At 47.2% G+C, this 27,479-nt stretch overlaps 1 protein-coding gene across 1 annotated transcript in view; it reads left to right on the plus strand.

The window, feature by feature from the left end:
- Positions 1–604: 604 nt before the first annotated feature.
- The window catches only part of ABCA13 (ATP binding cassette subfamily A member 13), a 402,236-nt gene continuing 375,361 nt past the window's right edge, over positions 605–27,479 (plus strand). The window contains exons 1-2 of the mRNA XM_045494253.1: positions 605–673; positions 25,493–25,586. Of these exons, the coding sequence (XP_045350209.1) occupies positions 605–673; positions 25,493–25,586 (163 nt within the window). The remainder of the gene's footprint in view (positions 674–25,492; positions 25,587–27,479) is intronic.

Genomic DNA, 27,479 nt, shown 5'->3' on the forward strand with positions numbered 1-27,479 from the left:
TGGGGTTGGGGGAGGCTGATCAGACCCCTGCTCTGCCTGCTGTAGGAAGCATGGGCCCCTTGGGAGAAAAGGGCAAAGTGAGGGGTCACGGAGGAGGACGCACAGTGGCACAGCCGACCTTGAACTTAACCACCCCTCTACTGTCCCCTGGGGAACACCAGTACCGCTCTCCATCTCTTTCCCCCGGATTCTCTGCCAGGGGACCTCCAAAAATGTCCTGGCTTGTTCTGTGATAGCTGGTGCCAGGGGAAGGGAGGACTCATTCCACTGAATTCACATCAGGGCTGGGGGGCCGCGTCACCTCCAGCACTGCCTCCTGCCCGCTGTCATCAGTGGTGTGCGCTCTTGGAAACTTGCGCGGGAAAGGGCTCCAGGGGCCGCCTCCGGTAACCCAACCCTCCCAGAATGCAGGGCCGCCCGTGAAAAGGCAAGATTTCTCAACAGACGCAGAACAAGAGGGACATTTGATGCCTGCCGTGTGCAGCCACTAGTAATCTGTCTTGCCTCACTTACTTTTGTTGGGATTGACTAATGCTGCCCAGCCTTCCCCCAGCCCCGCAGATATAAGCCCGGGCTCCGGCTGGCTTCCTGACCGCGAGCGGGCATGGGGCCGGCTGGGCGCCAGTTCGGAGCCCTGATCTGGAAGAACTGGCTTTGCAGACTCAGGCACCCGGTGAGTGCGTGCGGGGCACGCTTCCCAAGGGTCCCGGGGAAGGGAAGAGTGCGGTGTGAGGACGGAGGGTCCGGGGTGGGGGGCCTGGCGGGCCTGCCCCGCTCGGCAGGGAAGTATGGGAGGGGGGCTGGGTCTCTGGCAGTCAGAACCTGCCCTCAGGGCCAAAATAGCTGAACTGTCACAACCGGCATGAAATCCGGGCGATGAGATCCAGGCTGCGCCCATCTGGTGCGAAAAGGGCTAGCTTAGACCCCCCACCCCCCAAATATAAAGGTGGAATTTGAACTGTAATCAGTGTTTCGGGGCATCGGCTCTAAAAATGAAACTGCACATCCCCCTGGTTGAGGGGACAAGGCATGCATAGTATGTTACAGATGCGACCCCACGGCGGGAGGCAGCGGTGTCTGTCGCCAGAGCGGACCTGACACTTCCACTTGGGGCTATTCGATATCACACCTTGAGCCTAATTCTCATCTCTTGGGAACTTTATCCAAATTACATTGCAAGGCGCCTGAGTAGATTGGAATTGCTCAAACCAGGCTGTGTTAGTGTTACACAAATAGCCTGTAAGTATGCGGTTTAACGGAGCAGAAATCACCGGCTTATTAGGATGATGACCTCGCCTTTATTTGTAACGCTGCCAGATTGAAATAAACAGCGTCTCAGTGTCGTTTTCAGCAGACGGAGATCGGCCGTCACAGGGTTTCCGATTCTAAGGTCCACACTGAGCACATGGGGTTTCCCTGCTGACGCATTGTTCTGTTTGAAGCCATTCAGTAACTGACATTGAATTTCATTTTGCTGACTTCTCATATCCGGAATATTCCTTCTTTCTCAAAATAGGGTAAATGTCAAAAAAGATGCGTTCTTTCTCATGCAAAGACCTTCAGGATTCAAACGACTTCAGTTGGAAATTTGCACAAGTTATTTATGTTTTTCAGTTTATGTATTCACTCTGAGAATAATAAGTTGGGGGAGAGGCAGAGAGAGAGAGAGAGAGAGAGAGAGAGAGAATCCCAAGCAGGCTCTGCACTGTCAGCGCAAAGCCCGATGCGGGGCTCGAACTCACAAACCGTGAGATCGTGACCTGAACCGAGGTCAGACATTCAACCGACTGAGCCACCCAGGCACCCCTGACAAATTTTAAGATCAGGAACTAACAAGGAGGCTTCTGCTCTTAACTGATTGTTAGTGCCTTAGTGTTTTTGAGTTCATGAACATCATATTATAATGACACCATTATATCATATATATCATTATATAATATAATCATATTGACTTTGTAAGTCCAAAGTCGAATTTTACTGACATAGAGGTTTTGAGGAACGGAGCCCATTTTCCTGCAGAAGAAATGTCACAGGTGGAAGTTAGTTTCTCAGGCTTTTTGTCTGTCGGCTCAGGGAGGCCGTTTCCAGGATAGTCTAGCCTGTAATGTCAGTTTATACCTAGTCACGGTGACATTCAGATAGACATTCTTCACTCACTCATTCATTTGATGTCGACTCACTGAAGTGTGGTCCTGCACGCTGCCCTTCTTTGCCTCGTGTATTTATCACCTCACAACATGCCACGGATTTACTGACTTGTCAGCTTGCTCTGGAGCCTGCCTCAGTATCTCAGATCCGTGTGAGCAGGGAACTTTTTCTGATTTGCTCACCAACGTGTTCTCTAGCACCCAGACGGTATCTGCCCGCCATAGGTGTTCGATAAATATTGGTTGCAAGAGTAAAGGAAGAAAGGACTACAATATTTATTGCATCTCCGTTAGATGCTAGATGCTGGGTGTGCCAGACAAATTGTGCCCTGCCCTCAAGTTGCTGTAGCTCAGGGGGCGCCTGGGGGGCTCAGTCAGTGAAGCATCCGACTTCGGCTCAGGTCATGATCTCCTGGTTCGTGGGTTCGAGCCCCGCATCGGGCGCTGTGCTGACAGCTCGGACAGAGAAAAAGCAGTGAAATATACAAGCACATATTTCACGAGCCTGTTTCTGGGGATAAACCCCACAGCTATCCCTGCACAATTGGGAAATGACACTTGCCGCAGGCTATTCGGCAACATCACAGGGTGCAGGGAGCACGGGGTGTGGTGTGGAGAATGGGGAGCCCGCCCTCCTGGGTTCCTAACTCTGCTCTGCCACTTCTTAGTTCACTTGTGTAGGCACATTTCCCGACCTGGTTCTCCTCCCTGTAAGAAGAGACTGAATGCAAGGATGAAGTGAGTTAGTGCCCACCGTGTGCCCACATATGTGCCCGATATAGGAGCAGGAACGTTTTCTTTTTTCTTGTTTTTTTTTTTTTTTTTTTTTAATGTTCATTTATTTCTTGAGAGAAAGAGAGAGGGAGACAGAGCACAAGGGGGGGAGGAGCAGAGAGAGGGAGACACAGAATCCGAAGCAGGCTCCAGGCTCCCAGCTCTCAGCACAGAGCCCGACGCGGGGCTTGAACTCACAGGCTGTGAGATCATGACCTGAGCCAAAGTCAGACACTTAACTGACTGAGCCACCCAGGTGCCCCAGGAATCGTTTTCTTACGTGGGCGATGACGGTGGTGCTGGGAGGTCTCAGGTGCTGGAAGGAGGTGGCCTTGGAGACTGAGGATAGGGGAGGGCCCAGGATGGCTCAGCTTCTGCTTGTGCATTGGGGAGCAGCGGCCCCAGGCAGGGAATGTGTTCCCAGCCCTCCATGCCCACTGCACTGGAAATACTCAGTCTAGCCTTGTGCCAGTGGCTCCAAACTGACCTATTTCCAAGCTGCGTCCTGGCCCCCAGCCATAGCCCGCGAGTGGTTTGTGCACAGGGCTTTCTGCCTCTGCCAATGGGGTGGGGGGGGATCGGTGAAACTGTGGGCTAAGCCCCCGACCCCAGGGGGCAGGCGGCCTCCAACCGTTTGCAGAGTAAATTCGAAGCAGGCACTCTTTGTGAGGTGATGCAGACCCAAAGTGCAGTGAGCTATCACCTCACGCTGCTTCTGTATTTTCTTTAAAGAAAAAAAAAACCCCTTCGTTTCATGATATTTTATTATTGTATCATTCCTTTAGAAAATGCTTGATCGTGGACGCTTGAGACAGAAAATTAGAATAGTGTAGAATGGATGAATAGTACCCTTATATTCATCTTTGTGCTTAGCTCCATAGATTGGTGACTTTCCACTCTTCTTGGGAAAAAATTATTTAAAAAAATTTTTTAAATTTTTTTTTTAAATTTTTGAGAGTGAGAGAGACATAGTGCGAGCAGTGGGAGGAGCAGAGAGAGAGAGGGAGACACAGAATCCGAAGCAGGCACCAGGCTCCAAGCTGTCAGCACAGAGCCCCACGCGGGGCTCGAACCCACAAACCGTGAGATCATGACCTGAGCGGAAATAGGACGCTTCACCAACTGAGCCCCCCAGGCACTCCCATGATGTGATATTTTTACATAATTAAAGTCATAGCTTTTTGCTTCTTGCCATCCCTTAACACGGAAGCCCGACATTTTAAAAGTTTCCCTTCAGTCTTTGAATTTAACGGTTTTGTTGCAAACTAGGCGGTCGGTTGGATACACATAAATTCTTAAACTGTGTCTTTATGCTGGATGTTAAGTTTCCTCCTAGATCTTACTGTTCCACATGACATCTTTAGACTTGGAGGACGCATCTCCTGCTAGGTCATTTCTCTGCAGTGAGTTTCCCAGATTCTGGGTCGGATGAGGACAGTGCTCTGGGCACGTCCAGAGCAGCTGACGGTGCCCCGGGAGCATCCGCAGGGGCCACTTCGGATCAACCTTGCCAACACTCGCAAATGGCCACTGGCCGCGAGCCTTGCCGCATGAATTTACACACACACCTTTACATTTCATTTTAACATAAGTCAATCTGCTTCGTTTCCTCTCATGCTAATAATTTAATAGCAGCAACAAGAAGAAATAAGGAAAGCCAAGCATCCGCTGCTGGGAGGTCCTTTTTCTGCACCTTTTGAGGTTTTCCCGTGTCTTTTTAAGACACAGGGTGATCCTTTAGCCTGCACAGGTGGATGGCAGTAGCCCCACCCCCCCACCAGTCCCCGCCCCCACCACCGGTCCCCACCCCTCAATCCTGGAACAGTGACTGTTCTCTGGGTCTCCTGCCTGTGTTAGAATCTTCCTCTCTGCTCTGTGTTTCTAGTTCCTCTCTCCATCGATGAAAAGCGCATGCAAACCTTTTGAATAGCAGAGGGGGATTGGGGCGCACTTTAATATGAGGGCATCATGGTCCTATAAACCGGGGTTCCGCTCCCAGCTGTGGGTCGGAGGGGGCTGACGGAAATCATGAAACCCTACCGGCCACCATTTGACCAGGAACCAGGTTCCACCTGCTGGCCCCACACCCCAGGCCCTCGCTACCCATAAAGCCCCACATTCTTGCTTTCGAGGGCCACACGTGTGGCAGAATGCTCGTAGACACAGGCAAGGGTTACGGGGTCTCCTGGCCCGGCTCTCAGGAAGCCCCAAGACTGTGGTGGCTGTGGTGGGCTCTCCACTGGCACAAGGCCAGACTCCAACGCCTCCCCACTCCCCTGGGACAGCCCCAGATAAGCCCACCCCAACCCAGGCCACATTGCTCTGAACCTTCCTCCTGGCCCAATGCCTTGGGGCCTGGTCCTTAAAAACACCATCTGGGAAACAACTTTTCTTCTCTTTAACATTTGAAGAACAGATTTTCAACCTGAGCTTCAACTACTGCAAACCTCAGGGCTTCTGTGTGTATGTGTGTGTGTTTTCCTTGTAGGAGATCTTTCTTCTTCTGTAAGTGATGTCTACTCCCAATGTGGGGCTCGAACTCACAACCCTACCGACTGAGCCAGCCGGGTGCCCCTGCTTTTGTAACATCTTTGAATTTTCGTCCACTAATGAACGTAGGTGCTAACAGCCCAACTTAGTGTCAAAAAATAGTTCCCCTTTGGAAACAACACGCTGGCCGTGATTCTATATTTTTCTGAAATTGCAAGAAATTATAGTTATCAAGCCCCAGGGGTAAAGCAGCCCTTCTTGTTTTTGGAAATTGTTTAGGTCTTCGAGATTGATGCTGGCTGGTTTTGTATAATTACAACACATCCACTATTTGTTTCCAGATTTGCCATAAAGGTCTGTAGGAGTGTTAATTGGAACCAGAGGGTCAAAGGTTAGGAGCTGACCTCTGCTAGGCAGGTTTGAAAAAGGATCAAATGATGGCTCCTGAAAAGATGCTGCACTTACTTAAAAAAATTTCTTTTAATGTTCATTTATTTTTCAGAGAGAGACAGAGAGACAGAGAGAGAGACAGAGACAGAGACAGAACGTGAGCAGGGGAGGGGCAGAGAGAGAGGAGGAGACACAGAATCTGAAACAGGCTCCAGGCTCTGAGCTGTCAGCACAGGGCCCGACTCGGGGCTCGAACTCACGGACTGTGAGATCATGACCTGAGCCGAAGTCGGACGCTTAACCGACTGAACCACCCAAAAACCCCAAAGATGCTTCAGTTCTTGTGTATATTTTTAAAAATAGCCGGGTAGGGGCACTGGCTGGCTCAGTCTGTGGACCATGCGACTCTTGATTTCGGGGTTGTGGGTTCGAGCCTGTTGGGTGTGGAGGCTCCGTAAAAATAAAATCTTAAAGCAGCAGAATAGCTTCATATTAGAGGAAACGAGAAAGTGCAGGAGTTCTAATAGTAACTATATGAACAGACTGATGTTTTGAAAAGTGTTTGCGGAAGGGGTTATGGACAATAATGACCTGTTTGTGGTTTTTGTGGATTGAAAAAGTTAAAGAAAAGTCACCAGCATGGAATCTTGGTGCTGAAAATATTTACCAATATTCAGAACATTGGGTGTTCTGAGAAGTCAAAAGTGGGGCCTCTCCTGTCACCTGCAAGGCAGCTGGTATGCGTTGGTGCTGGCGCTGGGACCGTGTGGATCCTGGGACCGTGTGGATCCTGGGACCGTGTGGATCCTGGGACCGTGTCCATCCTGGGACCGTGTCGATCCTGGGACTGTGTGGATCCTGGGACCGTGTTGATCCTGGGACCCAGCCCCAGTCGGCTCGGCTGCCTTTGCAAACCCACAGGCTGGGTCAGGACTGCAGACAGACACCATCTCAGCTCTAAGTCTCCAAGTCTGAAAACAGGAGTCCCTAGGGTTAGTCGCTTCTGAGCCTTCTCTGCTTGGCTGTGGACAGTGTCTCTGCCCTGTGTCTTCGCACCTCCCTCCCTCCACATCTGTCTCAGCTCACGTGTGTCCTTTTTTCCGTTTTCTTCTGACGCTCAGTTTTAGTCGGTTGGGGAAAACGCATGCCTTTTATATTAAAAGAAACAGATTATTATAGAGAAGAATTAAAAAAACCTGCTTTAAAAAAAAAGTTTATCTTGTATTTTGAGAGAGAGAGAGAAAGAGAGGGAAATACAGTGTGAGCAGGGGGAGGGCCAGAGAAAGGGGGGCAGAGAGAATCCCAAGCAGGCTCCAGGCCGTCAGCACAGAGCCCCACGTGGGGCTGTATCTCACAAATCATGAGATCATGACCTGAGCTGAAACCAAGAGTCTGACGTTTAAAGGACTGGGCCCCCAGGTGCCCCTGCATTGTCATTAAAAGATGAAACAGGTTGCTTCCGGGACTTTCAACTTCTCCTTTTTATGGGGACACGGTCATTTCTGACCCGGGACCGCCGGGCCTGACCCCAGCGTGAGGCCCAGCATGACCTCATCTCAAAGTAACCAAATCTGCAACGGGCTTGTTTCCAAATCAGGTCGCATTCTGAGGTTCCGGGGTTCCAGACTTGAACATGTGAATCTGGGGAGGAGACAATTCTGCCCCTCACAGGGTGTGTACGTGGCCCATCCTGGGGCTCTAACATGTTGGTTCGATGAGACAAACCCTTGCCTTGGGTGGCTTGGGACTTTTAAATGGCACAGCGCTCCCGGGTGGCATGACCTCTGGTGTCACACTCTGTCCCCTCTCTCAAGGAAGAAGTCCGTCAAACAAAGGAAATTCATCAGACCAGGTGCCCCCAGGGGGCATCTGGGGGGCTCAGTCGGTTAATTGTCTGACTCGAGATTTCTGCTCAGGTCACTATGTCACAGTTTGCCGGTTCGAGGCCTGCGTTGGGCTCTGCGTTGACAGCACAGACCTGCTTGGGATTCTCTGTCTCTTTCTGCCCCTCCCCCCTCAGAAATACATACATAAATATTCAAAGAGAAGGGACGGGTCCCCCTAAGAACGCGTTTCCACCGTCTGCTCAGCATGGAGTGAATCACCACCAGCTGCATGGGCTCCCCTCCAGGCTGGAGGGCTGCAGCCTCTGGGCCATCTCAGCTGCCCGACCTGCCGGCTAGGGGGCCGTGTCCCAGCCGAGGCCAGTGGCCTGAATTCCGCGTGTCTGGTCGGCATCAGTGTGGGGACTGGACCAACGACGACAGTGGGCTCCTGGGCACACAGAAATCCCCTGCGGTGGGGCAGTGAGGGAGAGTCCACGCTGGCATTGTCCACTGCCCGTCCACGTCAGGGCCCCAGAACCTTCGACTCAGTGACTCTGGCCCCACAGCAGGTCCTCAGGTCTCTCGTGGAAGGACCCGGCCTCTTGAGCCGGGTTTGAGACACAGTCTGGGGCCTCGCTCTCCCAGACGGCTGTCCTGGTGGCGCCAGCCCTGCTCCCTGGTAACCTTGCGCTCAGCAGAACTGACCGCCTGTGCGGCTCTGGTGGTTTAGCCATCCCTGTGGTCGGGGCATCCTTGTTGGCTGCTGGTTAAAAGTGGAGCCTGGTGGGGTGCCCTGAGGGGTGCCTTCTGAGACCTCTGAGAGCAGGTGGCCTCCACCCATGCACCCCTGGAGCTGCAGACCAGGTGCTGCTGAGCAAGATGGCGGGGAGGGAGGCAGGGTGTCCTCGGGCGGCCGCGGGAGCCTCAGGGGAATCCACGTCCCCCTGCAAAGACCCCTGGACGGCCTCCATGGCCGCTCTTTCCTCTGGCTGGCAGGCTGTCTCCGGCAGGGGGGCTGGGGAGCAGGTGGCCCTGGCCCCCGGGGGAAACTGGCTTCACCAAAGGTCACCGAGGGTCACTGAAGGTCATTCAAGTGTGTCTCAGCTTACTCAGAGCAGGGTTCCAGGAAAAGCAGTTCAGAAATTGAATATTGAAACACAGATGTCTTTTTGTATCTTTAGAGGGGGTGCAGGCGTGTGTGTAGGCCGCGTGGGTTTCTTTGCCTTTCTCCTGCTCCTAACACGCTGGCCACAGGGCCTTTGCTTTTATTTTGATGTATCTTTTTTTTTTTTTTTAACTTTTTAACGTTTATTCACTTTTTGAGAGACAGAGAGAGACAAAGTGTGAGCAGGGGAGGTGCAGAGAGAGGGAGACACAGAATCCGAAGTAGGCTCCAGGCTCCAAGCTGCCAGCACAGAGCCCAACGCGGGGCTCGAACCCACAGACCAGGAGATCATGACCTGAGCTGAAAAGTCTGATTCTCAACTGACTAACCCCCCCAGGGGCCCCTCATTTTGATGGATCTTAATATGCTTCCAGTTCCTTACCTTCATCTTCCTTTTCTTCCTCATGGTCTCAGCACACGTGATGGAGTGGAGCTCAGAGACCACTTCTGAGGGGCAGTGGGCCCACCTTCTGCACAGAAAGTGTGTTAGAGTTTCGCTCGCTGTAGATGTTCTTCTGTCCTGCATCAAGGCCCGAGTTGAAGAATGCAAGAAAATCCAGGGGCGCCTGGGTAGCTCAGTAGTTTAGGCATCTGACTTTTGATTTCAGCTCAGGTCATCTCATGGTTGGTAAGTTTGAGCCCCACATCGAGCCCTGTGCTGACAGCGTGGAACCTACTTGGGATTCTCTCCCTCCGTCTCTGTCTTCCCCTCCCCCACTCTTTCTCTTTCAAAATAAATAAATAAACTCAAAAATAAAAATAAAAAAGAATGTCAGAAGATCCAGTCTTTCAAAAGTGTAGAAAACGAACTGGGTTTCAGAAACAAGGCATCCGATTTCTCGGTTCTCAATGTGGTTGTTTGTCAAGGTGGAAAGGAAACAAAAACCCTGTTTACATTGCCTTTCTGCTGAAAATGTTACCAACATGTGGGAAGGGAAAATGGGAAGATCCTCAAAAGGCTAGTTCTGGAAGTTTCTATTTAGCATGGCGAATTCATGTGGCTTCCACGAAGAAACAAAAACAAAAGCAACAACAAACAACCAAAAACCAAAAGCAGAATCATCTTCTTTTCCAGAGAGGTGCCCCCTCCCTACTCCGGGATGTGGGTCTTCTTAGGAATCCTGGAGTTTCCCTGTTTTATTTACTTTGGCTCAGATAAGCCTGGGTTTTGGATTACAAGCAAGGTTAAAACAAAATAAAACGAAACCAACCTCCTGGTAACAACTCCAGAGACGAAGGGCAAGGGAGACTTCAGGCTTATTTTGTGAGATTGTATTACAGGCCCAGGCTGTGTCCCGGGGACCATGGAGACTGAGGAGGACATACATTTTGTCACCCTGGGGCCCCGAGATCAGCTCTGCATTTGCCACTCAGCTATGTCAGTTGCTCTCTCCACATATGGGGCCCCTTCCTGCCCTGTCTGCCTGTGGCTAAATCAGTGCTCACCCAAGGGAGGGACATCACGGTCCCAGTCCTGGACCAGATAGCAGGGGCTTGTCCCCAGGCTGTGCTGACAGGCACCTGTTGCCCTGCGGGTTCCAAGCAAGAGCTCCTGGCAGAGTCTAACCTGTGCACCCGAGGGCCCCCGTTTGAAAACAACCACTCCTTAGGGATGGGGGGGGCGGGGAAGAGGCAAGCAGGCATGTGCATGCCACCCATCCTGACCTCTCCCAGACTTAGGGCTGTGTCAGGGACACAGGGCTGCTGGGAGGGACTGATGGTGAAAGGTGAGATAGTGTTGTGGGTGCCCTTGGGGGACCTGGGATGTCTTCTCAGCCCTGGCCCTTTCCTGTGTGCTTCCAGTGTCCTGTCTCCCCTGTGCATTGTAACTTCCTCAGGTCCCCCACCCCAGGCCTGTTTGGTCTTCCCCATGCCCCTGCAGGGTAGGACTTCTCATTCCCATTTCTCGGATGAGGGAGGCTGAGAGCAGGGGCCACCTGCCCAGGGCCCAGGGGGCAGCAGTCCCCACCTGGCCTGGCCACCCTGTGCAGAACTCTACCCCTTGCTAGATAAAGGTTTGGTCACCTCCACGTCCCTGCCTGGGGCACTGGGTCATCAAGAGTTGCTGTAATGAGGCATTCTGTTGGAGGGCTTCCCTGTTTGCAGCGGTATGAGGACCATGGCCACATACCTCTGATGCATCATCAAGGTCGTACAGAGCATTACCTTGGTGCTGGGCCTGCTGGTGCCTCCCCAACCCAATCATGTTAGAATACGTTCCAAACAGTGGTACATCGGAGCCAAAAGGAACCCAAACTACTACCCATTGCTGTGGTTTGTGCTACCTGCCGGCCAGCTTTCTTTCAGAAGGGACGTGCAAGTCATGGCTACCAACCGGTGTGTCCAGGGTTGTGTTTTCCCAGCCTGTGTTGGCCTAACTGCGTGCGTGTGTGTGGTCTGTGTGCCCAGACTTCGTACAGGTCTGGTGGCATGTTAAACTTTCTTTAATCTTCTCTTTTGAGACATCAGTGTAAAAGGGAATATTTTTATATTTATTTATTATTATTATTATTTTTAAGTTTATTTATTTGAGAGAGAGAATGAGTGTGAGCAGGGGAGGGGCAGAGAGAGAGAGGGAAGGAGCGAGAGAATCCCACACAGCCTCTGCACTGTCAACGCAGAGCCCAATGTGGGGCTTGATCCCAGCAACCGTGAGATCCTGTCTTGAGCTGAAATCAAAAGTTGGATGCTTAACCATCTGAGCCACCCGGGGTTCCCCCAAAGGGAGCATTTTTATCTGTATTTTCCCTTATTTAAATTGTCCATCGGGGCACCGGGCTGTCACAGTCGAGTGGTGCACTTGACTTTTGATCTCGGGATTGTGAGTTTGAGTCCCACGCTGGGGCTATGTGGAGATTGCTTAAAAAGAAGATATTAAAAAAATAATAAATTGCCCATCAAATTCTCTTCCAATTTTGTAAGTAGGAGGCTAGTGATTTTCTCCTGTTGTTTAGTCATTGAGACCTTAATGCATGGATTTCAAGTACCCGACCCCCACCCCAACAGTTGTTCCTTTTTGTTTGTTTCTGCATTTTTATTGGCCAGGTTTAGTTTGTATATCTTACAGTATCACCATTGCTTTTTCTTTGTTTTTTAAATTATTTATTATTATTATTATTATTTTAATGTTTGTTTATTTTCGAGAGAGAGAGAGACAGAGTGTGAGCAGGGGAGGGGCAGAGAGACAGGGAGACACAGAATCTGAATCAGGCTCCAGGCTCTGAGCTGTCAGCACAGAGTCCAATGCGGGGTTCAAATCCACGAGCCATGAGATCATGACCTGAGCCGAAGTCAGACACTTAACTGACTGAGCCACCCAGGTACCCCTGTTGTTTTTAATTTTTTAAAAAAATGTTTGCTTATTTCGAGAGAGAGAGAGAGAGCATGAGCTGGGGAGGGACAGAGAGAGAGGGAGAGACAGAATCCCAGGCAGACTCTGCGTTGCCAGCGCAGAGCCCAATGTGGGGCTCCATCTCACAAACTGTGAGATCATGGCCTGAGCTGAAATCAAGAGTCAGATGCTTAACCAGCTGAGCCATCCAGGAGACCCTGGATGAGTCTGTTTTGGACACCTTGAATAGGTGCAACATGAATGTTTAGTATGTGAGTGTTGAACAAAAAGCAATTACTTTTCAATATAAAGCCAAAAAAGTAACAGCACCAAAAAAACAAAAACAAAAACAAAAAAGTAGGAGAGCGAGAGAACTCATCCATTTCTATCTCTTGGCCCCCAGCTAACTCATTGGCCAACATAAAGATTTGCAAAGGCTCTCTTAGAGAGGGAATTTTGGACTCTGTTGGAGAGGGGTTTGGAAGTCCCAGGTCAAGGTGGCAATGGATTTAGGCCAACTGGGTGGATGGTTGCTATTTGGTTTTGAGTCAGGCTTTGTTTGGACCCTCTCTTATTACAGGGTTTACAGCTAGGACCTCATAATACTTCTGGGAAAGTCCCCTCTTCTGAGAGGCTGACATCCAGAGATCCAAGCGCGCCCCAAAGAGACACAATAGAATTTCACGCTCTAGGCAAAGCCCTTTGTTTCCAAAGACCAAGCAGCAGACTAATTACACGCTTTGCTTCAGCTTCCTTGATATTCTAAACTTGTTATGATGTTTTCCTCCATGAGTCTCATGACTACCTTTTTCCTGGTAAGAGCCTCCTTCCTTCTTGATTCATCAGCAATTGTGCTTTTTGTACCGGGGCGTTTGGTTCTTTGTGGTTTTCAGTTGTAACCGAAACCACACACTACCCGAGTAAGCCTGAGGATTTAAAAATGGGTTTCATTAAGCTCCGCTCATAAAATGTTCTGTTCAAGTAAGATGGGAAAGTGTTTATTTCATCCACAGGCCTGAGGTTGATTCAGGTTCCCTTGAAAACTAGTCCAAGGAGACCGGGCAACAGACTATGCACAACGTGACCTACCTCACTGGTTGGTGGAAGGCTAAAATAACGGATGAGCACGAGCTTGCAGACGGTCCAGGGCTATGCCGACGAAGGGTGTGAGGACAGGGCCTGGTCGTATGCACACGTGCATCCCCGGGGGGAACCGAACTCTTGGGATGTGTATGCATACATCTGCTCCATCCTCCCAGGCAGGGACTCGGCTGTGGGTGTTCACTGCTGTTCCTCAGTGCCTGACACTTCGACCCACTCCCTGATGAATGAATGAATGGATGGATGGATGGATGAGTGCACTTTTTTAAAAAACTTTTTTAATGTTTATTTATTTATTTTTTGAGAGACAGAGAGAGAGAAAGAGGGAGAGAGAGAGAGAGAATCCCAAACTGGTGCCACACTGTCAGCACGGAGCCCAACATGGGGCTCGAACCCACGAACCTCGAGATGATGACCTGAGCAGAAATCAAGAGTGGGAGGCTTGATCAACTGAGCCACCCAGGCGCCCCTCCCTTTCTTTTAGAGAGAGAGAGAGAGAGAGAGAGTGAGAACAGAGGAGAGGGGCAGAGAGAGAGAGGGACAGAGAGAGAGAATCTTAAGCAGCTTCCACACTGCCAGCACAGAGCCCGACTCGGGGCTCCAACCCACCAACCTGAAGATCATGACTTGAGTTAATATCAAGAGTCACAGACTCCACCCACTGAGCCCCCCAGGAGCCCCTGAGTGCACTTATTTTCACTGCTCGGTGGACAGCAATTGAACGATACATTCTCCTGTATTTTTGCATGACTTCCGGTTTCTTTTTTCTCATTCACAAAATAACATAAGCATTCTTGGGCACACATCTTGATTCATGTATGTAATTACCTACTAGCTCAAACCCTTTTCGTAGGCTCAAACCAGTGTAATAAAGATAAATTAATATGCTTCAACTTATTATATAGTTGTTGAAATATATGGGTCATAGAATGTGCACCTTCCGCTTTGTTAATGTTGTCGGGCTGTTTTCTAAAGTTCCTGTGGATTCGTGTCCCCACCGACACTTGGTGGTGTCAGAGGTTTTACTTTTTTCCAAACTGGTGTGTGTAAAATGGTATTTTGTTGGGGTTTAATTAGCATCTTCCTAAGTACTTCCTACTGCTGAGACCGAGCACCCTGTCGTGTGTGTTATGGGGTGTTCCTAATTTGCTCCTCTCTGCTCTTATCCTTTGAGTATTTTCTATGGGGTAATCAATCTCCCCACTGATTTGTAGGAATGTGTATATATTCTGGAATGTCAATTACATATGTTGAAACAGATTCTCCAAGTCTGTGGCTGGCTCCTGGGTGGCTCAGTCCATTAAGTGTCCGACTCCAGCTCAGGTCATGATTTCATGGTTCGTGGGTTTGAGCCCCGCGTCGGACTCTGTGTTGACAGCTTGGAGCCTGGAGCCTGTTTCGGATTCTGTGTCTCCCTCTGTCTCTGCCCTTCCCCTGCTCGTGCGCTGTCTCTTTCTCAAAAATAAACATTAAAAAATTTTGTTATATAAATGACACTTCTAAAAAAATAGCTTTTCTGAAGAATAGAGATTTTAATTTTAATATGGCTTAATTTCCCTTTGTTGTTCATGCTTTTTTCTGTCGTGTTTAAGACCGCCAAGACATGAAGAAGGTGCACCATGTATTCTTATAAACATCTTAAAGTTTCTTTTTCTCACTTTTAGAGCTTTGTATAAAATGAGAGCTCAGGATCGGATACCTCCCTGCCTCTGCTCCCCGACTCTGCAGATCACCCATGACCTGGTGGTTTGTTGAGTAGCAACTTTTTCTGCCATTGGTCCGCTGACCACCTTCTTCCTCTATCAGGTTTCCAAATATGCCAAGTTCTGTTCCTGGGCTCTCTTTGCCTCTCCTCAGGTCAGTTTCTGTATCGCCGAACTGACAGTACGCTGTGTCTTCCCATCTTATTTTTATAGGAAGTTTTGATATGTGAGAGGACAAATCCTTTCAAGCCGTTGGTGAAAATTGTCTTGGATATTGACGTTTGATCTCCCAGGTACATTCCCGAACCAGCTCATTAAAATCAACACCTGCCAAATCAAAATGCAACAAGCAGAAACTTGTCGGGATTCCACTGGAATTGCGTTGAGCCCATGGACTAGCTTGGGTAGAATGAACCCCTTGGTGATATTGACATTGCTTGTGCGTCGCCAACGTGCTCTGTTTGTTTACCCGGTTCTCTCTGGTGTCTTTCAATAAAGTTTCACAATTTTCTTCAGGAAAGAATTGCACGTATTTTGGGTAGATTTTCTTCCCTAGGTGTTTTATACTTTTGTCAAAACTATAAACGGCATCTTATTTAAAAAGTACTATTTCAAAAAAATGTATTTTCTAAGTGATTCTTACCGGTGTAGGGAATTATTGAGAGACAGGTATTGAATTTTCTTGGATGAAAGTAAATTCGTGATTGCCTTTTTTCCTAAGCTTTTATTTTTGAGTAATCTGTACTCAGTGTGGAGCTCTGAGATCAAGAGTCACAAGCTCCACCAACTAAGCCAGCCAGGCGCCCCTCTAATTTTCTCTCTGTGTTTCTATCACTTATTGGTTTCTATTTTCTTGAGGACGTTTAATAAGTTTATAAATGCCTCCAATTATTGCATCTTCCTCTCCTATCACTTCTTTTATTACGTTGTGATCCTTTCTATATATGATGGTTCTTTTTCTTAAGCCTCTTGTCTGAACCTAAAGATATTTAATCATCTTCTGGTTTCTTGCTCTTGCTGAGTCCCTCGCAAGTCTGACCATTCCTTTGACATGGTGTGGCTTTATTTCTTGAATTGCTTTTGAGATCTTTTCTTTGACTTAATTGTGCTGAAGTTTTTGGGTTTTTTAAATAACTTTTTTAATACTTTTGAGAGAGAGACAGAGAGACAGAGAGACAGAGAGAGACAGGGCACAAGCTGGGGAGGGGCAGAGAGAGAGAGAGGCAGACACAGAATCCCAAGCAGGCTCCAGGCTCTGAGCTGTCGGCACAGAGCCTGACATGGGGCTTGAACCCAGGAACTGTGAGATCATGACCTGAGCCGAAGACAGACACTTCGCACTGTGCTGAAGTTTTTAATGTGGATTTATGTTTCCTGGTAAATGTTATATTTCCATTATCAATGAATCTCTGTCATCGTATGTTCTGGAGAATTCTCAGGCATTCGTTATTTAAATATTGCCCTACCTGCCCCTCCTCCATTCCCCTTGAGGGGACTTTCCTTTGTAACTAAATCTTACACTTAAAGATTCAACTTATGATTCTCTCTTCTCTTTGATTTATTTTTTGTCACTCTCCTCGCCCCAGCTCTCTGGAGATTTCTTTCTGGAAGTCCAGCCATACAGTAAGAACTGTGTTCTCCTAGCAGGAGTCCTGTAGTTTCTAGCTGACGTGCTACCAGAATCAGAGGTGACATGACTGGGTATTAAACTTTGCCCCATTTTTTATTTTGGCCGGATGTCATTGCCCAGATTTCCCCCCTTGGGTTTCATGGACTAGGGCTTCACATAATCAGATGAAAAGAATCCAAAGTCGTAGAACAATCTGCCCCAAATTGGATGGAGTGAATATGGTATAAAACACTGGTTGGAGGGGCACCCAGGTGGCTCAGTCGGTTAAGCGTCTGACTCTTGATCTTGGCTCAGGTTAATAAATGATCTGTGTTCTTTACGATTGAGAATATTTGTATGTTGCTTTTCATTTAAGGGCCATTTTGGTTGGTTATCATATTTTTATCACACTTTCTTTCTCTTTGAACTTTGTAAATACTGATGCGTCGGCATCCAGCGCGGAATGTTGCGAAGATATATTTGAGGCTGGACTGATTTTTCCCCCTCCTTTCAGTGAGTTGCCTTTTTCTCCCCTTCTGGAGACCTGTGCTAATCTTCCTTTATCTTTGGGGCTCGATAGCCATAGCTCAGCTATAGCTTATTTTTCCCCCCTGAAATACAACATATTCTTTTGGTCTTCAGAACAACTCTTCTCTATTTCGGGAAGTTCTGTGTTCTATCTCTGAGCATGTTTTTTGTTATATTTGTCGGATGCTTTTCTGTGTTTATAGTTCTACCTTTAAAAATGTTTTAAAGAAAATCCCCGTTGTGATCTCAGACTGTTCCTCTGATGCAGAAATTCAAATTCAACCAGGGTCTATTCTCTGTGTAGTTTCTAGGTCTAAATTTTGGATTTCCACAATAATCATTCTGTTATTGATGTGTTTTCCTTACATCTGCAACCTCTCTTTTTCATTTACCATCTTTTTTTTTCTTTTGAGCTCTTTTTTTCCGAGAGTTTGCTCTTACTAAATTGTTTTTCTTTGCGAAGCAGTTGTAAAGAAATTTCATGTTCTTTGGGTTGTTTCTTTTCCAGTCGTGCTTTATGACTTTGGTTTGCGTGTTTGGGTGATTCCCTCCAGAATGCTTAGACAGTTTTCTTTTTTCTAATCTGATTTTTTTTGCGCTTTCTTTTAATCTGATTCGTTCTGGGAGGGCTCAGCCGGGTGTTGTGTTTGTTCTTGACTCTCTTGTTGATAGATTTGAGACCAGTCTGATTTCTCCTTCAAACCCCAGTGCGGTCCCTGAGCTTACCCTATATATGCTGATTGCCAACAGCAGGAGGGGGTGGCGGGGATGAGGGAGGACTCACATCCCCATGGCAGGAGATGCAGACATTATTACCCTGGCTGGGCTCTGGGCTCTGGGCTCTGGGCTCTGTGCTCCGCTTTGGAATTTTCTCCAGTGTTTTATTTTTATAGTTTTCATTTAAAAGTTTTTTTTTTTTTTAATTTTTCATTTATTTTGAAAGAGAGAGATAGGGTGCAAACAGGGGAGGGGCAAAGAGAGAGAAGGAGAGAGAGAATCCCAAGCAGGCTCTGCTGTCAGGACAGACCCCCATCTGGGGCTCGATCTCACGAACCGTGAGATCATGACCTGAGCCGAGATCAAGAGTCGGATGCTTTGGGGCGCCTGGGTGGCGCAGTCGGTTAAGCGTCCGACTTCAGCCAGGTCATGATCTCGCGGTCCGTGAGTTCGAGCCCCGTGTCAGGCTCTGGGCTGATGGCTCAGAGCCTGGAGCCTGTTTCCGATTCTGTGTCTCCCTCTCTCTCTGCCCCTCCCCCATTCATGCTCTGTCTCTCTCTGTCCCAAAAATAAATAAACGTTGAAAAAAAAAAATTAAAAAAAAAAAAGAGTCGGATGCTTAACCAACTGAGCCCCCCTGGGTTCCCCCTCGTCCAGTATTTTATAGCATACTCACTCCATCCGATTTCGGGGAAGCTGTTCTCCAACAGACTCAGACTCATTGCTCACTTCTCCGTGTTTCGTTTATTGCTCGCAGCTTTCTCTGACTCCTGCGGGAAGAAGGAGGGAGGTGATGCCTTCAGGGCTCTCACCCCGCAGATGCAGGTGCTGGGGAGGCCCCCCAGGATGACAAGTTTGGAGTTGCTGGGCTGAGTTAGGACTGAACTTGCTTGATCTGCTCTAGAGACCTGTTTCTTGGCATTTTTGTGGCTTTCATCTTATATAAAGACAAGTTGGCTCTCTTTCTCCTCTACCTTCTTTTCTTTGTCTCATCTCATTCTGTCTGGAAGAAGAAAAAGTCTGTAAGGAGACACCAATGTTTTACCCGAGAGCCGTTGACGTATGTATTTCTGTGTGTGTGCTGTGAAGGTCTCCACCAAATGCTGCTGCATCTCAGCTGTGTTTTTAGGAACCAAGGAGGGGCACCCATTGAGGTCATGGGGAGGGCAAGTGTGGAATCTGGGGTGCAGAACTGAGTACTTTTGCATTCCCTGGTGGGAGCTCCCCGCTTGGGACCCTGCTGTGTGAGCGCCTGATCCAGTGGCTGCTGTTTTGTGAGCCCAGGTGATTCTCCCAGCTGATTCTTTTTTTCTTTTCTTTCTTTCTTTTTTAATGTTTATTTATTTTTGAGAGAGCGCAAACAGGGGAGGGGCAGAGACAGAGGGGGACAGAGGATCCAAAGCAGGTTCTGTGCTGACAGCAAAAAGCCCGATGCGGGGCCCGAACTCACGAACTGCGAGATCATGACAGGAGCCAAAGTCGGATGCCCAGCTGACTGAGCCCCCCAGGCGCTCCAAGCTGATTAATTTCTTGAGAGCATAGCATCTTGTAGCATCTGCTCCGGGCTGCCTTAGGGGACAGCATGGGTGTTGTCTGTTCTCGACCCTTCCAGTGCGGGGAAGCCCCTCGTGGGGGCCCTGCGGTGTGGGCGATGGGGGGAAGCATTCCCAGTTAGCAGAGAGGGGATCAAAAATGTCAGGTAAGACTCCAGGACAATGAGGACACATGAGAAGGAAACCAGGGTACAAAAATATGATGAGAAAGAGCCTCTGAGCGCCTCTGGGAGAGAGTCTTGTGAAAGGAGGTGATTCACTGGCTCACAATGGGCAGTGACACAGCAGAACTGGGCGTTTCAATACTTGTCTTCTGAACGGAGTTATTTCACATTCGAACAATGGGAGATTTTTCCCCTACCTGTGCTTTTTGGAGCAGCTGGTGATTAGCTTACAAATAAAAAACTAACATACTATTTTCTTTAACATTTATTTATTTTTGAGAGAGAGAGAGAGAGAGCAGGGGAGGGTCAGAGAGAGAGAGAGAGAGACATACGCTGCACAGAGCCTGCACAGAGCCTGACTTGGGGCTGGAACTCATGAACCATGAGATCATGACCTGAGCCGAAGTCGGATGCTTAACTGACTCAACCACCCAGGCGCCCCCTGAGATACTATTTTTTAAAGTGTAACTGGGGTTCTGTTTCAGTTCAAGATCTTTAAGAAACTGCTAGATTATACGATGTAGAGTTTTGCTTTTTTAACGATGTTATTTCCATTTGAAACTGGAGATTTTCCACTTAAGTGAGGACTGGACAGGTAAATTCTCATAGCTTCACAGCTGCCACTGCCTATTTTAATTTGGCCATGATAAGGGTCCCTTGAATGATGATCATTCATTCATTATGTGTAGGAACAAGAATCCAGATGCTATAAATCAAAAGATTGATGAATTGATTGCATCAAAGATTTTGACAATTAAAAGGCAAATAAGACACTGGAGAAAATATTTGCTTAAATACTTTAAGCCAACAAAGGACCAATGAAGAAATTCCTTAACTCAAAAAGAAAATAGGAGACAATGATTTGCAGACCAGTAAAAAAAAAAAAAAAAAAAAAAAAAGAGAGAGAGAGAAAGAAAAAAAGTACGTAAAGTGGGTTTTCTTTTTAAAATTTTTTTTTTTCAACGTTTATTTATTTTTGGGACAGAGAGAGACAGAGCATGAACGGAGGAGGGGCAGAGAGAGAGGGAGACACAGAATCGGAAACAGGCTCCAGGCTCTGAGCCATCAGCCCAGAGCCTGACGCGGGGCTCGAACTCCCGGACCGCGGACCGTGAGATCGTGACCTGGCTGAAGTCGGACGCTTAACCGACTGCGCCACCCAGGCGCCCCTGGGTTTTCTAAAATAGTAAGATGCCCTCTTTTCTTTAAAAAAAAATTGTTAATGTTTTTAAGTTTATTTTTTTTTAATTAAAAAAATTTTTTTTTAACATTTATTTATTTTTGAGACAGAGAGAGACAGAGCGTGAACAGGGGAGGGGCAGAGAGGGAGACACAGAATCTGAAACAGGCTCCAGGCTCTGAGCTGTCAGCACAGAGCCCGATGCGGGGCTCGAACTCACAGACCGTGAGATCATGACCTGAGCCGAAGTCGGATGCTCAACCAACCAAGCCACCCAGGCGCCCCTTTAAGTTTATTTTTGAGAGAGAGAGACAGACAGATAGACCACAAGCAGGGGAGGGGCAGAGAGAGAGGGAGACACAAAATCCAAAGCAGATTCCAGGCTCTGAGTTGTCAGCACAGAGCCTGACTCGGGACTTGAACTCATGAACTGTGAGATCATGACCTGAGCTGAAGTTGGATGCTTAACCGACTGAGCCACCCAGGTGTCCACTCTTTTTAAGTTAATTTATTTCTTTTGAGGAGCGGGGAGGGGCAGAGAGAAAGGAAGAGAAAATCCCAAGCAGGCTCCACACTCTCAGTGCAGAGCCAAATGCGGGGCTCAAACCCACAAGCCGCGAGATCATGACCTACCTGAGTCCAAATCAAGAGTCAGACCAACTGAGCCACCCAGGCACCCCAGTAAGACATCCTCTTTAGTGTAAAACCGCGTATCCTCCTATCCTGCTAGAGTGTAAATTTCTGTTTGTGCATTATTGAATGCTTAGCCTGTTTTGTGTCTGACCGTACACTTTTGTATCATATATATATGTATAAATGTATATATATTTATATGTAATAGAAAAATGTGCACAGGGAAGAATAGGGAGTGAATGGACAAGGAATTATTGTAGATTTGACTTATGAAAAATGCTTGACCTTAATAATTAAAGAAAAACATTTTTTGCATATCACTTTGACAAAATAATGACAGAAATTTGAAGGTTTGTTAATCTCAGGAGAGTGTGTTTGGAGGGAATGATGGCTGGGCTGGTTTGTACTGGGTGCGTTTTGTATGATTAGAAATCATACACACTTTGACTCAAGAATCTCATTTGCAACGACACTTCGTAAGCATACTTACAACAGTCAGCCAAATATGTACAGAAACCTCATGATAGCAATGGCCCCAAACAGAAAACCTTGCACGTTTCCATGAACTAGGTGATTGGTTGAATAAATTACGTTCTACAGTAGATTATCATGTTCTCTTTAAAAACAATGAGACAGTTCTATAAGTGTTGATATGAAAAACTGTTTCCAAAAACATTAGTTAGGCTTATATATACTTTTAAAAAAATGAATTCAGAAAGCTGTTGAGGGGAGCCGAGGTGGCTTAGCATCCAACATCGGTTAAGCATCCAACTTCAGCTCAGGTCATGATCTCGCGGTTCGTGAGTTCGAGCCCTGCATCGGGCTCTGTGCTGACAGCTCAGAGCCTGGAGCCTGCTTCTGATTCTGTGTCTCCCTCTCTCTGCCCCTCCCCTGCTCACACTCTGTCTCTCTCTCTCTTCAAAAATAAAATAAACTTTAAAAAATTTGTTTTTAAAAAGAAAGCAATTGAGATAATTTATCCTTTGGGAGAATGGCTGTATTCTTTCTGTACTTTTTAAATTTCCTAACCATGCATATATGTAATTACTTATAATATCGAGAGTTGTTATACATACGAGTCTTGGGTCTATGGACCATTATCTGTGTTCTTTATACCTCTCTGTCTTAAAAAATGGCTATCATATGCTATTTAAAAAAAAAATTAAGAAAAAATTTTTTTTTCAACGTTTATTTATTTTTGGGACAGAGAGAGACAGAGCATGAACGGGGGAGGGGCAGAGAGAGAGGGAGACACAGAATCGGAAACAGGCTCCAGGCTCCGAGCCATCAGCCCGGAGCCTGACGCGGGGCTCGAACTCATAGACCGCGAGATCGTGACCTGGCTGAAGTTGGACGCTTAACCGACTGTGCCACCCGGGCGCCCCTAAAAAAATTTTAAAACAGAAAGTTAATTAGGTATTTCTTCTTTTTTTCAAAGTATATTTATTTTGAGAGAGAAAGAATATATTTATTTATTTTGAGAGAGAGAGAGAAAGCAGGTGAGCAGGGGAGGGGCAGAGAGGGAGGGAGGGAGAGAATCCCAAGCAAGCTCCGTGCTGTCAGCACGGAGATCATGACCTGTGAGATCATGACCTGAGCCGAAATCAAGAGCCTGACGCTTAACTGACTGAGCCACCCGGGTGCACCTGTATTTATTCTTCTTAACAGCATCAAGTCATTGCTGAATTTGTGGCATGTTTTCTGTTTTGCACATTTAGTTTCAGCCGGAACTAGTTATGGAATCTTCCCACACCACACCCCTACTCCCATACTTGAAGAAATGATTATTTGTTCTAGAGAATGAGCTAGATGACTTGAATTGGTGGTCTTCTGAGTGTTCCCGACCTCTCTGGCTGTTTTAATCCCCATCCTTTGAGTAGAGGTTGGCTTCCTGCAGACATTTGCCCCATTATAAAGATGTATGATATTGGATTTCCGCACTCGGTCAGGGAACTTTCCATAATGATGCACTTTCTGGCACAAGAAATATTACATCATGAACTCTTTCAAAAGCGGTGATTTCTTTTCTTTAACTACAGTGGGGATCGAAACCTTTCCACCTGTGTTTTGTCTTTATGGCTTCAGGCCACATACACTCTCCTGGCCTCATTTCGATGCCGTTTCCTTACAGGGAAGAATTGTGAAGAGCAGTTCAAAGAGCAAAGGAACCAAAGAGGCAAAAAGTTTGTTTTAGCTCAAAGCATTATAACTTGGAGTCTAAAAAAAACCGTCTTTAGTGTTAGGCTGGGTACCCCTACCTCCCTAACCTGCAGATTTTAGGTTTTTGTTCACGCATTACTGAGTGCCTACCCTGTTTGGTGTATGCTTATAAACTCTTGTCTTTGTGGAATGATACGAGTGGCAGTCTACAGGAGAACATGATCCACCATAAAACCACGGAAGAATGAGGACAAAAAGAATAATCTGGGGGCGCCTGGGTGGCTCAGTTGGTTAAGCATCTAACTTCGGCTCAGGTCACGATTTCATGGTTTGTGGGTTTGAGCCCCACATCGGGCTCTGTGCTGACAGCTTGGAGCCTGGAACCTGCTTCAGATTCTGTCTCTCTCTCTCTCTCTCTCTCTCTGCCCCTCCCCTACTCATGCTCTGTCTCTCTCTGTCTCTCAAAAATAAAACAATGTAAAAAAAAAAGAATAATCTGGTGATAATCGAGGATAATTCTTTTCTTTTTTTATTATTTACTTATTTTGAGAGAGACAGAGATAGCGTGAGTAGGGGAGGGGTAGACAGAGGCAGAGAGAGAATCCCAAGCAAGCTCCACGCTGTCAGAACAGAGCCCGATGCGGGGCTCAAATTCTTGAACCATGAGATCATGACCTAAGCTGAAACCAAGAGTCCCAAGAGTTTGTGCTTAACCGACTGAACTACCCAGTGCCCTGAGGATTTTCCTCTTAATTAGTTTTTCACTGGGCTGAACCTTGGGTATTTCATTCTCAAGTAATTAAATTCCATGCATCCATGGTAATTCCTTTGTCTTTTTTGACTGAGGACGCAAAGCTATGAGAATTACCGCGATTGTTACATGTGGCTCTTTTGTTGTCTGTGTCAGGAGATTTGGCTCCAGTAATCTGACTTTCAGGAATTTGTTCCAGTCTTAAGAAAGTAATTCGAAAGAAGAATTATTTAGGCACAAACACTATTCACTGATGGAAGATATGGGAACCATGGTGTATCCATTTGGTAAGAATGTTATGCAAGTGGTAAGGGACTAGGTATGAGCCTCGTGTGGCATCACTGGAAGATGCTCGAAAAATGAAGGTCGATGTCTGTGCCCCCACCACCTCGGGGAAAATGCCTGTGTAAGTGGAAAGGCAGGAATGTTAAAGAAATTGGAAAAATTAAAATAGCTTGTTGGAAAGTGAGAAATACGAATGAAGTTATTTATTGAATTTCTTTAATGTCATCAAGTCTGCCATAATTAGGAATGTGGAGGGGTGCCTGGGTGGCTCAGTCTGTTAAGCGTCCGACTTCAGCTCAGGTCATGATCTCACAGCTCGTGAGTTCAAGCCCCGCGTCAGGCTGTGTGCCGACAGTTCAGAGCCTGGAGCCTGCTTTGGATTCTGTGTCCCTCTCTCGCTCTGCCCCTCCCCTGCTTATGCTCTGTCTGTCTCTCCCTCTCTCTCAAGAATAAATAAACATTAAAAAGATAATGTGGACAAAAAAGAAAGAAACAGAAAACAAGTGTTTTGGGAAACGTACAAGGAGGTGACAGTCGCGGGTCCAGATGACGAACGAACCGTGGACCCGTGGCTCAAATCAGTGTTCTCAGAGACGCTTAGTAAGGATGACAATAATCTCCTTTTTTTTTAATTAAAAAAAAAATCTCCTTTTTTTAAATTAAAAATTTTAAGTTTATTTATCTTTGAGAGAGAGAGAGTATGGTAGGGACAGAGAGAGAGGGAGAGAGAGAGAATCCCAAGCAGGCTCTGCACTGGCAGCACGGAGCTCCATGTGGGACTCGAACCCACAATCCAAGAGGTCATGACCTGAACCGAAACCAAGAGTTGGACACCCAACTGACTGAGCCACCCAAAGCCTTGACAATGACCTCCTTTAAGGGAGGCCTGAGTGAGCAGCAACCCATCCTGCAGGCAAGGGGGCTATTACAATGCTTTGCCATTTATTCAAAGTCTAATTTTTTTTTTCCCAACATCCTTCTTCAGGTCCTTTCTCTTGCTGAATTCTTTTGGCCATGTATCCTCTTCATGATTCTGACAGTGCTTCGTTTTCAAGAGCCTCCCAGACACAGAGACAATTGTGAGTGTTACTTTGGCTACACTTCTTGCATTATAGACCCTCTGGAGGAAGAAAATGCAGCTCTTTCCTCTGTTGTTTATAAACTGTGAATTCTGAGTGGAATGAACGCATAAGGTTCACTGTGATACCACAATAGCTATATTTCCGGGGTATGTGCCAGTAAGCATCAATTTGTATTTTTTTTCTGTTAAGAATCATATTCACACGTACCTGTTCCATCTAGCATATAGATTTATTCTTCTAACTAAACTGCCTTTGTGAGAATAGGTTTAGACGCTATTATAGATATATAAAGAGTAGAGGAAGAGGTAAAAGGTGACAGATACACTTTAGTCTATCAACAAGATAGTGATGACATTGGTGGTTATGGTGGTGCGGATGGTGCTGGTGATGATGGTGATGATGACGATGATGATAGTGACAGTGATGACAGCTATCATGGTGTCATAGTGATGACGATGGTGATGATGTTGTTGGTGGCAAAGATAGTGATGATGCTGATGATGATGGTGACGATGGTGACGAGGATGGTGATAGTAGTGATGACGGTGATGGTGATGATAGTGATGATGGTGGTGATAGTGATAATGGTGATGATGTTATTGTTGGTGGAGGTAGTGATGATGTTGGTGATGGTGATAATGGTGGTGATGATGGTAATGATGATGGTGATGATGGTGGTGATGATGATGATGGCAATGGGGATGGTGATGGTGGTGATGATGGTGATGGTGATGATGGTGGTAATGGTGATGATGATGGTGATGATGACAGTGATGATGATGATGGTGATGATGGTGGTGATGGTGGTGATGGTGATGGTGATGATGGTGGCGATGGTGGTGGTGATGGTGGTGATGGTGATGATGGTGATGATGATGATGGTGATGATGGTGGTGATGGCGGTGATGGTGATGATGGTGATGATGATGATGGTGATGACGGTGGTGATGGTGGTGATGATGATGGTGATGATGGTGGTGGTGATGGTGATGATGGTGGTGGTGGTGATGATGGCGGTGATGGTGGTGATGATGGTGGTGGTGATGGTAGTGGTGGTGATGGTGGTGATGATGGTGGCGATGGTGGTGGTGACGGTGGTGATGGTGGTGGTGGTGGTGGTGGTGGTGATGATGGTGGTGATGGTGGTAGTGGTGATGATGGTGATGGCGATGATGATGGTGGTGATGTTGGTGATGGTGGTGGTGATGGTGGTGGCGATGGTGATGATGATGGTGGTGATGGTGGTGATGGTGGTGATGGTGGTGATGGTGGTGGTGATGGTGGTGATGGTGATGATGGTGGTGGTGATGGTGGTGGTGGTGATGGTGGTGGTGATGGTGGTGGCGATGATGGTGGTGATGATGGTGGTGATGATCGTGGTGATGATGGTGGTGATGATCGTGGTGATGGTGATAAGGATGGTGATGGTAGTGATGATGGTGATGGTGATGGTGGTGATAATGGTGATAATGGTGGTGTTGATGGTAATGATGATGGTGATGATGGTGACGATGATGATGATGATGGCAATGGGGATGGTGACAGTGGTGATGATGGTGATGGTGGTGGTGATGGTGACGGTGATGATAGTGATGATGGTGGTGGTAATGGTGGTGGTGGTGATGGTGGTGATGATGGTGGTGATGATCGTGGTGATGGTGATAAAAATGGTGATGGTAGTGATGATGGGATGGTGATGATAGTGACAACAATGATAGTGATGATGATGATGATGTTATTGTTGGTGGAGATAGTGATGATGTTGATGATGATGGTGGTGATGGTGATAATGGTGGTGATGATGGTAATGATGATGGTGATGATGGTAATGATGGTGATGATGATGATGGCAATAGGGATGGTGACAGTGGTGATGATGGCGATGATGAT

This window comes from Leopardus geoffroyi, chromosome A2 (assembly GCF_018350155.1).
Source record: "Leopardus geoffroyi isolate Oge1 chromosome A2, O.geoffroyi_Oge1_pat1.0, whole genome shotgun sequence".
NCBI lineage: Eukaryota > Metazoa > Chordata > Mammalia > Carnivora > Felidae > Leopardus > Leopardus geoffroyi.